At 53.0% G+C, this 16,900-nt stretch overlaps 1 protein-coding gene across 2 annotated transcripts; it reads left to right on the top strand.

The window, feature by feature from the left end:
* The first annotated feature begins 8,037 nt into the window (after nt 1-8,037).
* LOC308459831 (uncharacterized protein) lies at nt 8,038-16,186 on the top strand. 2 transcript variants are annotated; one of them, XM_080975563.1, is made up of 2 exons: nt 8,038-8,593; nt 11,909-16,186. In XM_080975563.1, the coding sequence occupies exons 1-2, from the start codon at nt 8,506-8,508 to the stop codon at nt 12,814-12,816; spliced, it is 996 nt and encodes a 331-aa protein (XP_080831689.1). In that variant the 5' UTR covers nt 8,038-8,505; the 3' UTR covers nt 12,817-16,186. The 2 variants fall into 2 exon arrangements, with proteins under 2 accessions (XP_080831689.1, XP_080831690.1); XM_080975564.1 differs by lacking the exon at nt 8,038-8,593 and adding an exon at nt 8,610-8,777.
* Nucleotides 16,187-16,900: the final 714 nt, after the last annotated feature.

Genomic DNA, 16,900 nt, shown 5'->3' with positions numbered 1-16,900 from the left:
GGGTCCCTTCCAACTGCCATTCTATGATTCTGCCCCTATGCTTGCTGAGGCTGATGGGAGTTGTAGTACAGCGGCGACTGGAGGGCCCAAGGGTCCCTGCTCTTGTTTTGGGGAGCAGGGAAAGTGCGGCACATTTTAAAAAACATCTGAAGGCAGCTCTGTTTAGGGAAGTTTTTAATGTTTGATGAGTTATCCTATTATTATTATTATTATTATTATTATTATTATTCTGTTGGGAGCAGCCCAGAGTGGCTGGGAAAACCCAGCCAGATGGGTGGGGTATACGTTAATAATAATAATAATAATAATAATAATAATAATAATAATATACACCTTACCAGAGGTCTTCCATCTCATCTATAATTCCTTGTCATTTGGGCCCCTCCAAGCTACATAGACAAAAAAAACCACCTTCATTTTCCTTTTCAAAAAACCTCTGAAGTCTCCCTGATTGTGGGCGACTGTGCGGAGACACGGCTTGGGCCAGCATGCAAGGACGATGGTTTGGATTCTCCCCCCGATTGGCATGTCCAAAGGCCAAGCCCGCAGGCATGGTGTTGGGGCACACCCCGTTCTCCCGTCTTCTCTGTTCCTGGATCAGATCCGCAAGGGTGGGGCATCTGCTGACGCCAGAGAGCGGCTGGGGAGGCCACAGGCAGGACTGACATTTAAGATCCACGTTAATAAGACTAGATCGGGGTTTCCCAAACGTGGGTCTCGGGCTGTTTTGGGACTACAGTTCCCATCTCCCCTGACCCACTTTGTCCTTCTAGCTAGGGATGGTGGGAGTCATAGTCCCAAAACATCCAGAGACCCAAGTTTGGGAAACCGTGGACTAGATTCAGGATCGATGGGGAGCTGAGCCAGAACCTTGGCTTTCTAGGGCCACATTTGCACCATTCAATCTAGACTGATTGATTGATTGATTTTTGCATTTATAGGCCACCGTTTTTCTCCAAGGAACTCAACATGGTCCTCCCTGTCCTCATTTAACCACCACCTCAACACCCCTGCAAGGGAGGCAAGAGGTGGAGAGGCAGTGGCTGGCTCCTAAGGTCACACCCAACGAGTTTTCTGGCCAAGTGGGGATTCGAACCCGGGTCTCTCCCAGGTCACAGCCTGGCACTCTAGCCACTACACCACCTTGCCTCTCAAATACTTATTTACTGAACAAAATGGAAAACCTGCCTCATTGGAATAAAACCCTGAAAGCGGTTAGTGGGCAGGTGGCCGGGGCGGGGGAAGGGAAGAGAGAAACATTTAAATTATCAGCAAAACATTTTTAAAGTAAGTGACTGAGATGATTGCAATCAACTGGAAGACCAGGCATAGGCAAACTTGGCCCTCCAGCTGTTTTGAGACTACAGTTCCCATCATCCCTGACCACTGGTCCTGTTAGATAGGGATGATGGGAGTTGTAGTCCCAAAACATCTGGAGGGCCGAGTTTGCCTATGCCTGTGTAAGATAAAGAGGGTTTTTTTTAAAAAAAAAAGTCACGAGGTAGTACACCCTGCTTGCAGGCATACACGCTAAACCCTGTCTGTGGTGCCCACCCCTTTACCCCAAGTGATGAGACAAGAGACCAGAGTATGGGTCCAAATTGGCCACAACTTTATTGAGCTTCAGAAGTGGGAAACTTGGCACAGGCCTTGGCAGGCAACCCTCTCAGCCCGCCTGGCTGAGGATATGCAGGCAGATGAGGTCCAGTGAGAGGAGACTGTAAAGCACAAACTTACATAGCATGCCCTTCCACCGACCTCGTGCCGGGAGTTTGACCTACATGCCGCCGCTCTAGGCCCAGGGACTCCTGGTTTTGCCCTTTAACGGGCCCTGCAAGCGCCACCACATGGGGAGGGAGCATGGATGCATCCCCCACAGACTTGATGTTAGACTAAAGGATACCTTGCCAAGGCCTAAAACCGCCAAAGTTGTGACGAAATGCTACAAGGAAGGCGAAACCTGCCAATGCAGGGGAAATTCCTTCCCAGTTCTGAATGCAGGAACCATCTTACGACCGCAGCAGCGCCTGCTGACCTGGAATGCAAAATATTAGCCTGTAAGGAAAGAATCATTAACTTGAAGACTGCTGACCTAGGATGAAATTATGGAGTCAAGAAATTATTAATTGGAGGGAAGGTGGGTGGGTGATCCTGGAAGGAAGAAAACCAAAAGAGGCTCGGACAACGGAGTCAGCCTCTTCTCTTGGCTGGCCGTCCATTGTCCTCCCTGGCCGAGGGCGGGTCAAAGGCCGGCCCAAGCAGGTGGGTGGCACCCGCCCAGGTGAGCCCCGCTCCGTGCCCCAAACCCCGCCCACCTGTGGGGAAGGGAGGGCAGATAATAACTTCTGCAGGTAGTCTTTCAAAACCTGCATTGCATATGCTAATGGATGGCATCCTTTGCATATTTTAATAAGTCCTTGTTTGCAGCGGCTTTATAAATCTGTGTGAAGAGCTCTGGGCGTTTGCTCTGGCCTGGAAGGCAAGTTCCAAATTCTGAGCATAAATCGGTTTGCAAGGCAAATCGGCTCCGCCTGAGAGCTGCCGCTGCAGTCCCTGGATCCCAGTGGATGAGGGATCCAGACCCCATGAAATGGAGGAAGGTGAGCAGAAAGAGGAGGAGGAGGATTCACCTGGTAGGGTATCAGATCCTTTGCCCTGTGGGATTCCCAGCATAGGGTCATCTAATCCAACCCCCCTGCAAGGCAGGAATATGCAGCTGCAACCTCAGCCTTATCAGCACAGTGCTCCAACCAACGGAGCTCTCAGGCTCAAGTCTTACATTCTTATGGGCTGAAGGGTAAGAACACTGCTTCTCTGGGTGGGAGTGGGCCTCACTGCAGGGGCAGGGGCAATGGGCACCAGGGAAGACCCCGCTGGCTCCTTCCTGACCTAGAATGGCTTTAGGAGAAGGGATGTGGCTCAGGGAAGGAGCATTGGCAGTTCCCCGCTTCCTGTCTCTTTTATTTTGTATTTTTTATTGATACAGCAAGAAAAGAAGAGAAAACACAAATACCAAATTACACACAGGAATAACCATAGACACATAATTTTCTTAACAAACGATGAAACATAAATTGGTCTTAACACTAAAGACCCCACCTCCCGTCTATTCCATATTTCGATTTCGTATTACTTATTGCCAATACACACTTCTATCATGATTAAACTTTTTCTCAATATGTCTTAATTCTTATATCTGCCTTGCAACTATTACTGAAGTTCCTCACATGCTTCAACAGAGTTTAAACTACTATATTTATATTTCAAATATTCTTTGAAAACCTTTGATCCCCAGTGCCATCTCCCTTGAAGTCCAGTCATGGTCGGAGGTACAAGAGGAGGCTGGCTGGCTACCCAGGAAGCAGGGCCAAGCTGTTGATCTTTATTGGTCTCCTGCAAGAAAAGAAGCTGTTTTGTTATTATGCTTTTAAAATATGAAGCCACTGGGAGAGATCATCAGGGGGTTTGGGCTGGGTGTTCATCAATATGCGGATGATACCCAGCTCTACCTCTCTTTCAAATCGGAACCAGTGAAGGCGGTGAAGGTCCTGTGTGAGTGTCTGGAGGCGGTTGGAGGATGGATGGCGGCTAACAGATTGAGGTTGAATCCTGACAAGACAGAAGTACTGTTTTTGGGGGACAGGGGGCAGGCAGGTAGGGAAGATTCCCTGGTCCTGAGTGGGGTCACTGTGCCCCTGAAGGACCAGGTGCGCAGCCTGGGAGTCATTTTGGACTCACAGCTGTCCATGGAGGCTCATGTCAATTCTGTGTCCAGGGCGGCTGTCTACCGGCTCCATCTGGTACGCCGGCTGAGACCCTATCTGCCCGCAGACTGTCTCGCCAGAGTGGTGCATGCTCTGGTTATCTCCCTCTCGGACTACTGCAATGCGCTGTACATGGGGCTACCTTTGAAGGTGACCCAGAAACTACAACTAATCCAGAATATGGTAGCTAGACTTGAGACTGGAACCAGGCAGAGGGCCTTTTCGGTGGTGGCTCCCACCCTGTGGAACGCCCTCCCATCAGATGTCAAAGAAATAAACAACTGACTTTTGGAAGACATCTGAAGGCAGCCCTGTTTAGGGAAGTTTCTAATGTTTGATTCTATTTTTAATATTCTGCTGGGAACCGCCCAGATGGGCGGAGTATAAGTTAATAATAATAATAATAATAATAATAATAATAATAATAATAATTTATTTCTGCCTTGCAGTGGGTTGGTCTAGATGACCCTAGGGGGCCCCTTCCAACTCTGCGATTCTATGATCCTCTCCAGAATCTTCCATTCAGCTCCATTGGATGTGCATGAGCTCTAGTGCAATGAGAAAGGGAGAGAAACCTTTTCTCGTTTCTCCACCCCGTGCCTCATTTTTTAAACTCCCCAAATGTTCCAGCCTTTCTTCATTGGGGAGTTGCTCCTTATTCCTCTGGCTTGCCCTTTCCTGCACATTTTTAATCTCCACCGTTTATTTTCGCCCGCAAGTGTGTTTCCAGCCCAGATCTCCTGTTGCCACAAGGCCAGGCAGGCTCAGGCAATGTCTTCCTTGCCTTCCTCTTTCCCACGGCTGGGGGCGGGGGGGCGTTCGGGAGCCGTATCCCAAAACTGCTGAAGGGCAACAGGTTGGCCAACGCTGCCTCCGTGAGAATCCCAATTAGTAGGGAATTAAGGAAACCTTGTGAAATATCGGCAGCGGGTCTCTTGGGAACAACTCACATCAACGCAGCGTTGGCTGCCAACCAGAGCAGCACAGAAAAGGGCTTGGACCAATGCATGAAGCCCAATGAGGCTGGCGCATAGTTCAACTGCGGAACTCCCTCCCACAGGATTAGGCAAATTCATGGAGGAGGAGAGGGCTGCCAATGGCTACTCTCTGCAATGGCTCTACCCTGCTTCCACGGTCGGAGGCATCAATGCTTTTGAATTGCAGTTGCTGGAAACCACGGGAAGGGGAGAGTGTTGCTCTTGTGCTCAAATCCTGCTCACGGGTTTCGCATGGGCGTCTGGTTGGCCACTGTGAGAACAGGATTCTGGACAAGATGGTCCCATTGGCCTGATCCTGCACGCTCTCCTTACACACCAATCTCTGAATGGTGGAAGATCCCAGGGGTTCCCGGCGCTCCTCCAGGGTTTGTGTTTCCTTTTGGGAATGAGGGATAGGGGAGACTGTGGTGTTTCTAAGATTTATAGCATACACATATACACAACCTGAGCCTAAGATGGGGGGGGGGTTTCACAGAATTAGCACCCCCAGAAGGCCTTGCTTCTCCCATGGCCACAGCCTTGGATCCCAGCAGAAATCAGGCAGGGCTTTTTCTCTCTGCCTTTCTGGTCTCCAGCTTTTGCCTGCAGCTTCTAGCTCACAGTTCAACTCTCAACTCTTCCCTTTTGTCTTTCTAACTAACCCAGAAAGTGAGCCCACCTGTTTGCCCTCTGGCACACAGCTGCACCCTTTGTTTCCTTAAGGACTTAAGGACTTAGCAGGCCATTAGCAGTCTGGCCTGGCCATCCCAGCAACTGGATCCAGAAATGAGAAGGAGGCTGATCACCGAAGAATGGATGCTTTTGAATTCTGGTGCTGGAGGAGACTCTTGAGAGTCCCATGGACTGCAAGAAGATCAAACCTCTCCATTCTGAAGGAAATCAGCCCTGAGTGCTCACTGGAAGGACAGATCCGGAAGCTGAGGCTCCAATCCTTTGGCCACCTCATGAGAAGAGAAGACTCCCTGGAAAAGACCCTGATGTTGGGAAAGATGGAGGGCACAAGGAGAAGGGGACGACAGAGGACGAGATGGTGGGACAATGTTCTCGAAGCTACCAGCATGAGTCTGACCAAACTGCGGGAGGCCATGGAAGACAGGAGTGCCTGGCGTGCTCTGGTCCAGGGGGTCACGAAGAGTCGGACACGACTAAACAACAACAACAACAACAACAACTTAGAAGGCCATTGGCAGCCTGGCCTGGCCATCCCAGCAACTGGATCCAGGAATGAGAAGGGGAAGCATTTGGCATTCCTGTCTCGAGACAATGGAGTGCGCCTCCAGGGGTGAAGTCAGATCGCTGCATTAGCAGCCTGGAGGTGACCTCTCAGGGGCTTAAGCCTGGGCAGTGCGTCTGGAGGTCCAGGGCTGCCCAGATGACAAGACCCCCCTCTCGGCCTCGCTGATGGGGTCCAAAGGAAAGCAGAGCAAGACGTTTGGCTGCAGGAATTGCCGGAAGGAGGCGTACAAGGCACCATCCCACCATCTTGGGAATCCAGATTTGTGTATGGTTTACTCCTTTCCCCTCTCCTAAGGATGTCTCGCAAGGCAGCAGAAGTTTCTCCTCCTCCTCGTTGGGCTCCCTTCCCTCTACATAGGCATGGCCAAACTCGGCCCTCCAGATGTTTTGGGACTACAACTCCCATCACCCCTAGCTAACAGGACCAGTGGTCAGGGATGATGGGGATTGTAGTCCCAAAACATCTGGAGGGGCAAGATTGGCCATGCCCACGTCTACAACAAGTGCAGAAACCGCCTTCTTGACTGTTGGAGCCATGCTTGGTCTTGTCCGCTCCGTCCGCTGGAGTCTGTCTTCACAGACAGGGAAAGCCCCTAACTCACTGAGGGTTTGAGACCCCTTGGCTACCCTCACTTGGTCTAGCCCTGGCATAGGCCAACTCGGCCCTCCAGATGTTTTGAGACTACAACTCCCATCATCCCTGACCACTGGTCCTGTTAGCTAGGGATGATGGGAGTTGTAGTCCCAAAACATCTGGAGGGCCGAGTTGGCCTATGCCTGGCCTAGCCGGCCAGTCGAAACCATTCCTGGGATGTGGCCACTGTCTCATGCACAGAGCATCTGGGAGCCACAGGTGGGAGTGAAGGCTGGGGACCAAACCATCTCAGAAGGAGCATGACCCAGAGGTACGACCCCTCCCCTACCACCCCATTCAGCCTAATCCCCCCCCCCTGAAAATCAAAGAATTCTAGAATCCTAGAGCTGGAAGGGACCCCATGAGTCATCTAGTCCAACCCCCGTACAATGCAGGCATCTCAGCTAAAGCACCCGTGACAGATGGCCCCCCACCCACTCAGCGGTAACCTCGGGGGCCAGTCTCTGCCCTTCTCTCGGCCCCACCGACCTCACGGTGTCCTTGTGGGAATTAAAGGAGGAGCAGGGAGAAGCAGATAAGCCACAGTGAGGGAAACAGTGAGAAATAAATGCAACAAACAGGCAGACAAAGACTTTATTTTGTCTGTCCAGAGAAGGAGCGAGGTCGCTGGCGAAATGCTGCTGGGAGATGCTGTTTCTCCTCTGCTTCTTGCATCCCCCTGAGCGAGGGGCCCAGTCCTTCTCCCGCTTGCCAAGGCCACCCTCCCCAGAGCCAAGGATCAGCAGCCCCGGCTCACGTCATGGCGCTGCACCCTGGCAGAGCCTGCAGATGGCAGGGAGGGGGGCGGTGTGCCGAATCTGCTCAGGCTCCCTTGTTCAAGGACAAGGACAAAACACTTCGCCTAGTCGCACACAGAAGGTTTCCGCTCGGATTTGAAGCCTTAAACAAAACACACGCTTCGTTGGAGAGGAAGCGGCTGTAACCCAAGGCCACCCACCCAGCTTCGTGGCCAGCTGGGGATTCGAACCCCGCTCCCTGCCACGTCCTAGTCCAGTTCTCTAACCCAGGGGTAGGCAACCTAAGGCCCGTGGGCCGTTTGCGGCCCAATCACTTTCTCAATCTGGCCCACGGATGGTCTGGGAATCAGCGTGTTTTTACATGAGGAGAATGTGTCCTTATATTTAAAATGCATCTCTGGGTTATTTGTGGGGCGTAGGAATTCGTTCATTTCCCCCCAAAAAATATAGTCCGGCCCCCCACAAGGTCTGAGGGACAGTAAACTGACCCACGGCTGGAATAGGTTGCTGACCCCGCTCTAACCCTTACCCCACACTGCCTCGCTCTGACTTGCAGATCGCTTTATCCTACAAAGCCTCAATATGGCACTGCAGCGGGGTGGGTGGGATAGACATTTGGGGTGCCCCTTCCAAGGCTACAATCCTATAGCCTTGTGGGGCATTGAGGACACCCCCAGTTCCATGGGGGGCGGCGGCTCTTGGGCCGTAACTCAGTGGTAGAGCCTTGCAAGCAGAAAGTCCAAACCTCAGCATCTCCTGGTAGGACAGGCCAGTGATCTGACTTCATGCAAAGCCTTAATCGCTCAACCTTTTATTCGGGATCATGAGGACTAGAATATTTAGGGGACTGGGGCAGAGCTGACGGCCCAACCCTTAGCGAGCCGCTGCTGCTGCCGGTCCGTGTGGTACCACTGAGCTCTATTGGCACCGCGGCTGGGCGTCAGGCATCTCGGCGCGCTCCTCCGGGCGCAGCGCAGCAGAGGAAAGCGGCGCGGGGAGGGCAGAGCTCTTTCTTGCCAGCAGCCGCCGCGGCTTCTCCCGCAGCTGCAGGAAGTGGCACCTCCCCGAGGCTGCGGTTGCAGTTGCTGCTGCCGCCGCCTGCCTGCCTGCCTGGGATGTCTTGCAAGCAACCTCGCGCGGCGGGGCCGTTGCTGGGCGAAGCCGAGGAGGAGCGCGGAGCTGCCGCCGCCGCTGCTGCAAAAGGTACGTGGTTGCAGCAAATAAAAGGCGAGCGGGCGAGCGAGGAAGGGGGGCAGCGCCGGCCCTCCCCTCCCCTGCGGGCCGGATCCTGCCTGCAGTGCCTCGTGCAAAGCGGAGGAGCAGCAGCGGCGGCCGATGCGGGGGATCGGGGCGGCCGGAGAGGAGGAGCAGCAGCAGCCCGGGCACGGTGAGGCATCGCTGGGGGGGGGGAGCGGGGGGACACACGGAGGGGTCGCCCCCTCTTTCCTCTCTCAGCCCTTTGCACCCCATCTCCCCCCTCCTCGCAGCTGCCGTGTGAACGGAGCGTGGGGGAGGCGATCCGGAGCGAGCCTATTTTTTTGGGGGGGGGGTGTTGGATAGAAGCAGAGGGACCCCCCCCCCCCAGTTTTCCTCTTCCCAGGCTGCCTCTCCTCCTCCTCCCCCCTTTCTTCCTTTCGGGCCTGGGCTGCCTCCGCTCCGGGCGCACGTGGCCGGCCGGCGACGCTTCCTTCCCTTCCCCGCGGCCCGCGCCTCGCTGCAATCCGGCCCCGCGGGCGCTCCGGCCTCCGCCCAGTCTCCAGTCTCGCGCGGAGGACGGCAGCAGCAGCAGCAGCGGGCGCCTCTGCCACCGGCTCCCCGCGCCACCTTGGCCCTGGCAAGGGGCCCCTTTTCCTCCGCCTTGGGCGCGCAGGCGAGGGGGCCCCAATTCCCCCCGATTTTGCAAATCAATCAATCAGAACCCGGGGGGCGGATTTGTTTCTTGCACGGTGTGCATTTGGGCACCCCCCCTTTTTGGTGGTGCATCTGCAACTGGCAAGCAGGATCCGCTTTGCAAAGCCTCGGAGAAGGTGCCAGGCCGGCCGGAATCTTCCACAGCCCCCCTTGCAAAAAACCCAAAAAGCCCCCAAGGCTGCAGGCCCCACGGAGGCCTGGCTGCAAATCCAGCCGCACAGGTAGAGCTGCCCAGCTGCATTCTGGGACTTGCAGTTTCTTCTCCCCCTCCCCGGAGTGAAGGTGAGGCTGTGATTTGGCTGACGTCATCACACTCTTATCCCCCCCCCCTTTGGGAAAAAGGGAGAAGGGCAGGTTGTGTGGAAGCTGGAGGAGTCTTGTCTGGGCAGGTGTGTGTGTGTGTGCATATATATATAAAAATAAAATCATTATTTTTTAAGGAGGGAGCTTTGGTGCTCTCTGACTCAGAGCTGGTTCGGCAAAAGCCCTGCGGCTTTTGGCACAATTTCCCCTGCAGGCAGTGCCCTCCCTGCGAGGTCTGCCTTCCGCCCGGGGAAAAGGAGCGTTGACCAAGCCTGGGGGGCCGGGGGGTGGGGTGGGGGCCAGGGGTCCCTTGAAGGTGCAGCTGCTGGGATTTAGGAAGCTGATGCCTTGTGCTGAGTCAGACCACGTGGGTCTCTGTGGCTCAGTGGTGCTTGCTCTGACTGGCAGCAGCTCTCTGAGTCTTTTGGAATGTGTGTGTTCCTGGCGCTATGTGGGGGTGTAGTGTGTGTGGGGGGGGGTTGAAACAAGCTTGTTTTCTCCTGAGATCCTGCAACTGGCCTTGTTTGCGTTCGACATTATCCTGTTTACTTTGCCCCCCAAAATCCATGTTTTGGGTGAGCTGGGAAAATGCCGGCTGGTGTGGGCCTGTGGGTGTCTCGACCCCTGACCACACCTGGAGAGGTTTTGTCAGCTGCCAGTCCCTTTCGGCTACAGTGGTACCTTGGGTTACATACGCTTCAGGTTAAAGACTCCGCTAACCCAGAAATATGCTTCAGGTTAAGAACTTTGCTTCAGGATGAGAACAGAAATCGTGCTCTGGCGGCACGGCGGCAGCAGGAGGCCCCATTAGCTAAAGTGGTGCTTCAGGTTAAGAACAGTTTCAGGTTAAGAACAGACCTCCGGAACGAATTAAGTTCTTAACCCGAGGTACCACTGTATTTTGGACTGGAGCTCTGCAGCACCACCGATGCACACTGAAGAAGTGCGCATTCACACGAAAGCTTAGACCCAGAACAAACTTAGTTGGTCTCTAAGGTGCTACTGGACAGTTTTTTTATTTAGTTCGACTGCGTCAGACCAACACGGCTACCTACCTGAGTCTACCATTCTGTGATTCATTGGAGGTTTTGAAACAGAAGTTGGCTGTGTGCCAGGGAATCTTCACCTGCGATTCCTGCATTTCGGGGGGTTGAGCTAGATGTCCTTGGGGGGACCCCTTCCAGCCCCACCATTCTATGAAACTATTCTGCTGCGCTCATGTTTCATAACTGCCTTGACGCCTGCATTATTGTAGTTATTCTTTTCCTGGTGCCTTTTCTCATACTTTTAAAACATCAATAAAAATCATATGGTGAGGGGAGAGAGACTTTCTGTTCTTCACCAGGCAATGGTTTTTTCCACCTCTTTGCCCCCACCCTCTAGCCCTGAGAGCCTTTTCTAGGCCATGACTTTAGGAACAGCAGAAGCAGCTGCAAAGAGAGGAGCTCACAGATGTTTTTTTAAAAAAACCACAATTTTCTGTGTCTTTGCTTCTCAATTTGCATTGTGTTATTTTATGCACTGAGACTTGCTGTTTTTATTGATTACAGCTTGGAAATTATTGGAATCGTTAAGAGTGAATTTCTGTTTAAATATTATTTGCAGATGTTTAAGTTTATTGTGTACTATTCTACTCCTAATGGATTACTGAATATTATTTTATTTGACGTAAGCTGTTTATTTTAAAGTTATGTTTTTTATTATGACACTTTTCGTATCTCGCCAGATTGCTATAAGGCGTGCGATCATTGTTGTTTCTGCAGCTTGTGAACCGCCTTGCGTGTAGTACAGTGGTCCCTCAGTTCTTGAACGGAATCCGTTCCGGAAGCCCATTCGGCCTCTGAAACGCTCGAAAACTGAGCTTCTTGCACATTCGGGTTCCAAAAAACGCTTGAAAATGGAAGCATTTACTTCCGGATTTTCAGCGTTTGAGAACAGAAACGTACGACAACAGAGGCGCTTGGGAACTGAGGTACCACTGTACATTGGTACCTCGGGTTAAGTACTTAATTCATTCCAGAGGTCCGTTCTTAACCTGAAACTGTTCTTAACCTGAAGCACCACTTTAGCTAATGGGGCCTCCCAGTGCCGGCGCGCGATTTCTGTTCTCATCCTGAAGCAAAGTTCTTAACCCGAGGTACTATTTCTGGGTTAGCAGAGTCTGTCACCTGAAGTGTATGTAACCCAAGGTACCACTGTACTAGAGAAAGGTGGCATGCAGATTACAAGTGAAATGAAATATGGGAAAAAATTAAAATGAAATAACTTCCTTGTGCTTTCCCTCTTTCTTCTCTCCCCTTCCAGGAAGCGAGGGCCCCATGGAGGGAGACAAGGAGCCACCCGCCCGGGGTCACCAGGCTTCCCCGCCGGGGGGTGACAACCCCTTCCCGTTCCCCGCCTGGGAGGAGGGCTCCGGGGATGAGAACGCCCTGGTCATCCACAGCCAGGTGGAGGAGGAGGAGCACAAATGCGCGGCGTGTGGCGAGAGCTTCCCTCATCCGCTGAGCCTCTTGCGCCACCAGAAGCAGCAGCATGCGGGCGAGCGGGCCTTCGTGTGCCCCGAGTGCGGGCGCGGCTTCACCCTCAAGCACAACCTCATCATCCACCAGAGGATCCACACCGGAGAGAAGCCCTTCGGCTGCGGCGTTTGCGGCAAGCGCTTCAGCCTCAAGCAGAACCTCCTGACCCACCAGAGGGTGCACGGCGGTGGCGCAGAGGGTTCCCCCTCCTGCCCCGTCTGCGGGAAGACCTTCCGGGAACAGCGCCTGCTCCTCGCCCACCGCCAGAAAGGTGGCTGCGGGCCCCCTGCCCAGGAGAAGCCGGGGGCGCCCTCCCCGCCACGGATGCACACCCGGGGGAGGCCCCGCGCGCCAAGCGAGGAGGGCGACATGCAGAGGCCGTTGCGGGTCAAGCACCAGCAGAAGCCCCGCCAGAACGGGGCAGCCTTCCCCTGCCAGGAGTGCGGCGAGGCCTTCGGCCGCCGGAGCAGCCTGGCCGGCCACCGCAGGACCCACCACCAGGCCGAGAGGCCGCTGCCGCCGCAGGGCGAGGAGGGCCGGAGACGCCCCAAGGAGGCCCCCGTGAGCCCCGGCCGGAGGCTCCAAGCGGGAGACGCCCCCTTCCAGTGCCTGACCTGCGGGAAGAACTTTGCGCAGAAGGGCAACCTGGCCGCGCACCGGAAGAGTCATCTGGGGCCAGAGGCGCTCTGCTGAGGGCGAGGCTGCTGCTCCGATGGGCCTCGCCAGGGCGGGGAGGTCGGAGGGGGAAGGGGGCGGCCACGGGGGGGGGGGTCCTGGAAGCGGAAGGGCCTGTTTGGGATGTGGGAGCACGGAGGGGCTATGGGGACTTGGGGATAACGCCTGGGAAGGGGAGGTCAAGGGTCTCTCAGCAGGGCAGCGTTTGCCCCGCCAGGGATATGGACCATAACCGCTCCAAGAACTTGGGATCCCATCAGCCGGGGGCAGTGAATCGTTGCTTGGGGACCCCTCTTTCCTTTCTGAAGCAAAAGCCCGTTCTCTACACATCGGCTGCGTTTCAAGCTTGGGTGTTCCCTGAACCTTCATGGGTGGGATTTTTCTCACGCTGTGCCATTGTTTGGTTTCCATTTTGGGCAGTGGCGTTGTGCCCCTCTTAAGTTCCCGTTCTGAGCCATTGCGCCACGCAGCGTTACCTCCGCTCTGGGATTTCCCTGCATTTATGTTCTGCTTCCCGTTTTACAAGTACTGATGCCCAGGTTTATTTCCCCCAAACCCCGTTGGGTGGTTAATTCCTGCCCTCCCCTAAGATCCACGCAGCATGTCCAGCTACAGCCTTCCCTGTTCTTTTGGTCCCGCAGCAGAGTGACGAAGAGTTGTCTGGTTTGGGGGGCTGGGTGGGTCGAAATTGGTGCCAAAGATAGTCAACACAAACTCGGGGGTTGCCGGGGGAACAGAACGGGGGTACACTGAGTTTTATTTGATTGCGGAGGATTTTGCCCCACTGTGCGTCTTCTTCCTGTGGATTTGAACCTGCAGCTCAGGGGAGAATCTTCTGTTGACAGCTGTGTCTTGCTAAACGCATTGGAGGAAGGCGGAGCGATTGCACTATGTACCAGAGAACCCACACATTTGCCAGAGAACCCGTAGAAGAGGGCGGATGTGTTTGCCGGTTGTTGCTGGAAAACGTCTTTGGAGGAGAGAGGAATTCTGAAGAGCTGTAGCAACATCCTCTTCTGAACTTCTGGTTTCCAGAGCCTGATTTCAAGATCCATGGAAGGAAAAGACCATGTGGGAGTTTAGACCATGAAAGGACTCTTTTTGGATAGCTTAATGTGGGAAAAAGAAGTGAATGTAAAAGCTGAATGTTCTGAAACCACTTAGGTGCCCTGAATTTTGGGGATGGTTTTGAGCCGGGAGAGAAACTTCTATAAAACACTAGAGTGGCCTTCACTGAGGCTGTGTCCTCCGCATGTTTTGGGGCTCCTAGCCCCTCCTCGGCCCCAGCAGGCCCAGATGTGATCCCAGAAGCCCTAGCATCACACATCTAGGGTTGCTGGGAGTCGAAAACATCTGGGTTGTGCGAGGGTGGCAAAAGCAAGCTCCGAAGATCTGATTGAGAAATGCGCCTGCTTCATGCTTTTGAGTTGTGGGAGGGGGGCGGTCTCTCATCCTTAAACCTTAAACCCTGTTTTGAGGGGGCTTCCCTGGCTGATCTCCCCTGACCAGGGTAGTATCCAGCAGCTGCAAAAGGGTCGTGCCACTGAGCTCTGTCCTTCCCCCCCGGAATGGACTCTGTCTGCTACGGTGTGGATGTTTTCCTTCATTCAGTTTCTCTGTTACACAAGACTTAACTTGAGCGTTCAACATGTTGACGTACGTTTCAAGCGTTTTTAAGCACTCCTGTTTCAAAGTGTGCACGACGGGTGGAGATCTTGGTGGAAGTTGCACACTGCAGCAGCATTCGGAAAGAAAAGAAAACAAGTGTTATTTACCTCTGTAGAGATCTGCACATGGCATGTTACCAATCACTTAAAGAGTTTTGATCCAAAGTTTCAGTCCAAAGCACCGCACCAGACTTTGGCAACCTGGTGCCCTGCAAATGTGCTGGGCTCTGCCAACAGGTAGCTGATGGGATTTGTACTCCCAACACACCTGGAGGGCACCAGATTGGCAGCGGCTGTGCCAAGCCGTTGGGCACATTCATGGTTTGGCTGAATGAGAAGCATTGTATGAGGATGGGCAGGGCCTTCCTGGTGTTGGGACCTGATGGGACTCAGGGGTTGTGCCTGATGCAGAATGGATATGGTATTGCTCAGTGTCCTTTGCTGGGTGGCCAGAACAGGTTAAAAGAGTTTTCCTAACTGATGTGTGAGATGAGAACCTATTTCAGGGGTGGGTCCTGGTAAACAGGTGAGCTTGTCCACATATCCACCAGGGAACATTTTGTGTCCAAATATAACTCACTAGGTCCTTGGTAAACCACTTTTCTTTTTGCTGTTTTTCTGCAACTGTATAAAAGGTGGTGGTTGTCAAATATCTTGTGATCCATTATGGGTGGCCAGGGGTCTCCATTCAGCACAACCTTCAGCAACCTGGTGCCCGCTGAAGTTTTTTGGGACTACAACTCCCATCAGCCCCCAGCCAGCACAGCACCATGGGAGTTGTAGTCCAAAACAAGCTCAGGAATGTTACCACATTGCTGAAGGTTTCCTTTGCTGGCTCAGAAGATGGACAGGGCAAGGAAGCAGCCTTCCCTCTGCAGAGACACCTTTGGGAACGTCATATGACCGGCCTCCCAAGATGGTCCCATCGCAAGAAACTCCTGGCGGTTATACCGCTTATTCACGTACAGCAATCTGTGGAGTGCCTCTTTTTTAAAAGGCAAACGGCAACATTGAAAAGTGGTTTTTGTTTTGTTTTTGTTGATGTGGCCTTTTCAGAACTGGCATGGCGATGTGGTTTTGCAAAAAAGAAGGATCATCATAATGTGCTGTGAAAATGAGCAATTTCCAACCCAGGTCAATTTTAAAAGTGTTGTCGTGCCTGGAGAAGGCAGGGATGGAAGTTGCCTTCTGGTTTTTCTCCCCAAACCTAAAAATTACTGGGTGAAGACAGTCCTGGGAGATAGTCACTCAGGTTGAAACTTTGAGAGAAATGTTGAATCCAGGGTGTGTGTGTGTGTGTGTGTGTGTGTGTGTGTAAGAGAGAGAGAGAGAGAGAGACCCTTCCCTGCTTCTCCCTGACCCCTCAGCATCCTCTGCATAAGAACGCCACGTCAAACCTTTATAGCTTTGCCTTCTGGGTCCCCTGGGAATATCCTTCCCCTCCTTCTGTGCCCTCTCCAGACGCCCAGATGGTGACCACTTGGATGGGACGCAAGCAGCATTAATGGTGACTGGAGAGCAGAGATTCGCCCAGAGCAAGACCTCTCTGCCCCTCAGGGCAACATGGATCAGCTCCCCTGGGGTGGTTCTGGCCTGCGGTGAGAGCCAAGAGCTGCTTCTCCCCAGAAGACGCTTGATGCAAAACTCTCATGCTTGGATGATGCACCTTATTCCCCCAACTGCTTGATCCTCTTTGTTGAATAAAATTAAGTTTGCCTTTCCTTCGGCTCCTGGCTGTGGTGATTTCTCTTAAATGAGCAGGAGGATCCCTGACTCTTCACTGGCTGATGGTTTCCTGTCATCTTTCTCAACTCATCCATGTCATAATATTGGTAGCAGTAAAAATAACTATTATTATTATTAATTATATTACTTGTACCTCATCCATCTAACTGGGTATCCCCAGCCCCTCTCGGCGGCTCCCAACAGATTAAAAACAGAATAAAACATCAAACATTTAAAAATTCCCTAAACAGGGCTGGCTTCAGATGTCTTTAAAAGTCATAGTTGTTTATTTCTTTGACATCTGATGGGAGGGCGTTCCACAGGGTGGGTGCCACCACCAAGAAGGCCCTCTGTCTGGTTCCCTGTAACCTCACTTCTCAAAATGAGGGAACCACCAGAAGGCCCTCAGAGCTGGACCTCAGTGTCCAGGCTGAACGATGGGCGTGCAGGCGCTCCTTCAGGTATACTGGACTGAGGCCGTTTATGGCTTGAAAGGTCAGCACCAACACTATGAATTGTGCCCAGAAACATACTGGGAGCCCATGTAGGTCTTTCAGGACCAGTGTTATGTGGTCTCGGCTGCTCCCAGTCTTCAGTCTAACAGTGTAAATTTAAAGTGCTACAGTGGCACTGAACAGTCATGACTTCTTTCCCCAAAGTATTCTGTGTTGTTTGTTATGGGTACTGAGAGTTGCAAGACGGTGCTTTAT

The sequence above is a fragment of the Podarcis pityusensis genome (assembly GCF_964106645.2).
Source record: "Podarcis pityusensis genome assembly, chromosome: 12".
Classification (NCBI taxonomy): domain Eukaryota; kingdom Metazoa; phylum Chordata; class Lepidosauria; order Squamata; family Lacertidae; genus Podarcis; species Podarcis pityusensis.
The sequence above is the reverse complement of the archived record's forward strand: the minus strand, read 5'-3'. Positions and strand labels throughout refer to the sequence as shown.

Excerpts from the sequence above, each read along its gene's own strand:
- LOC308459831 (XM_080975563.1), top strand. The coding sequence starts at position 8,506 with ATGTCTTGCAAGCAACCTCGCGCGGCGGGGCCGTTGCTGGGCGAAGCC. Across the intron at positions 8,594-11,908 it reads CGCCGCCGCTGCTGCAAAAG|GAAGCGAGGGCCCCATGGAG; the intron begins GTACGTGGTTGC and ends CTCCCCTTCCAG.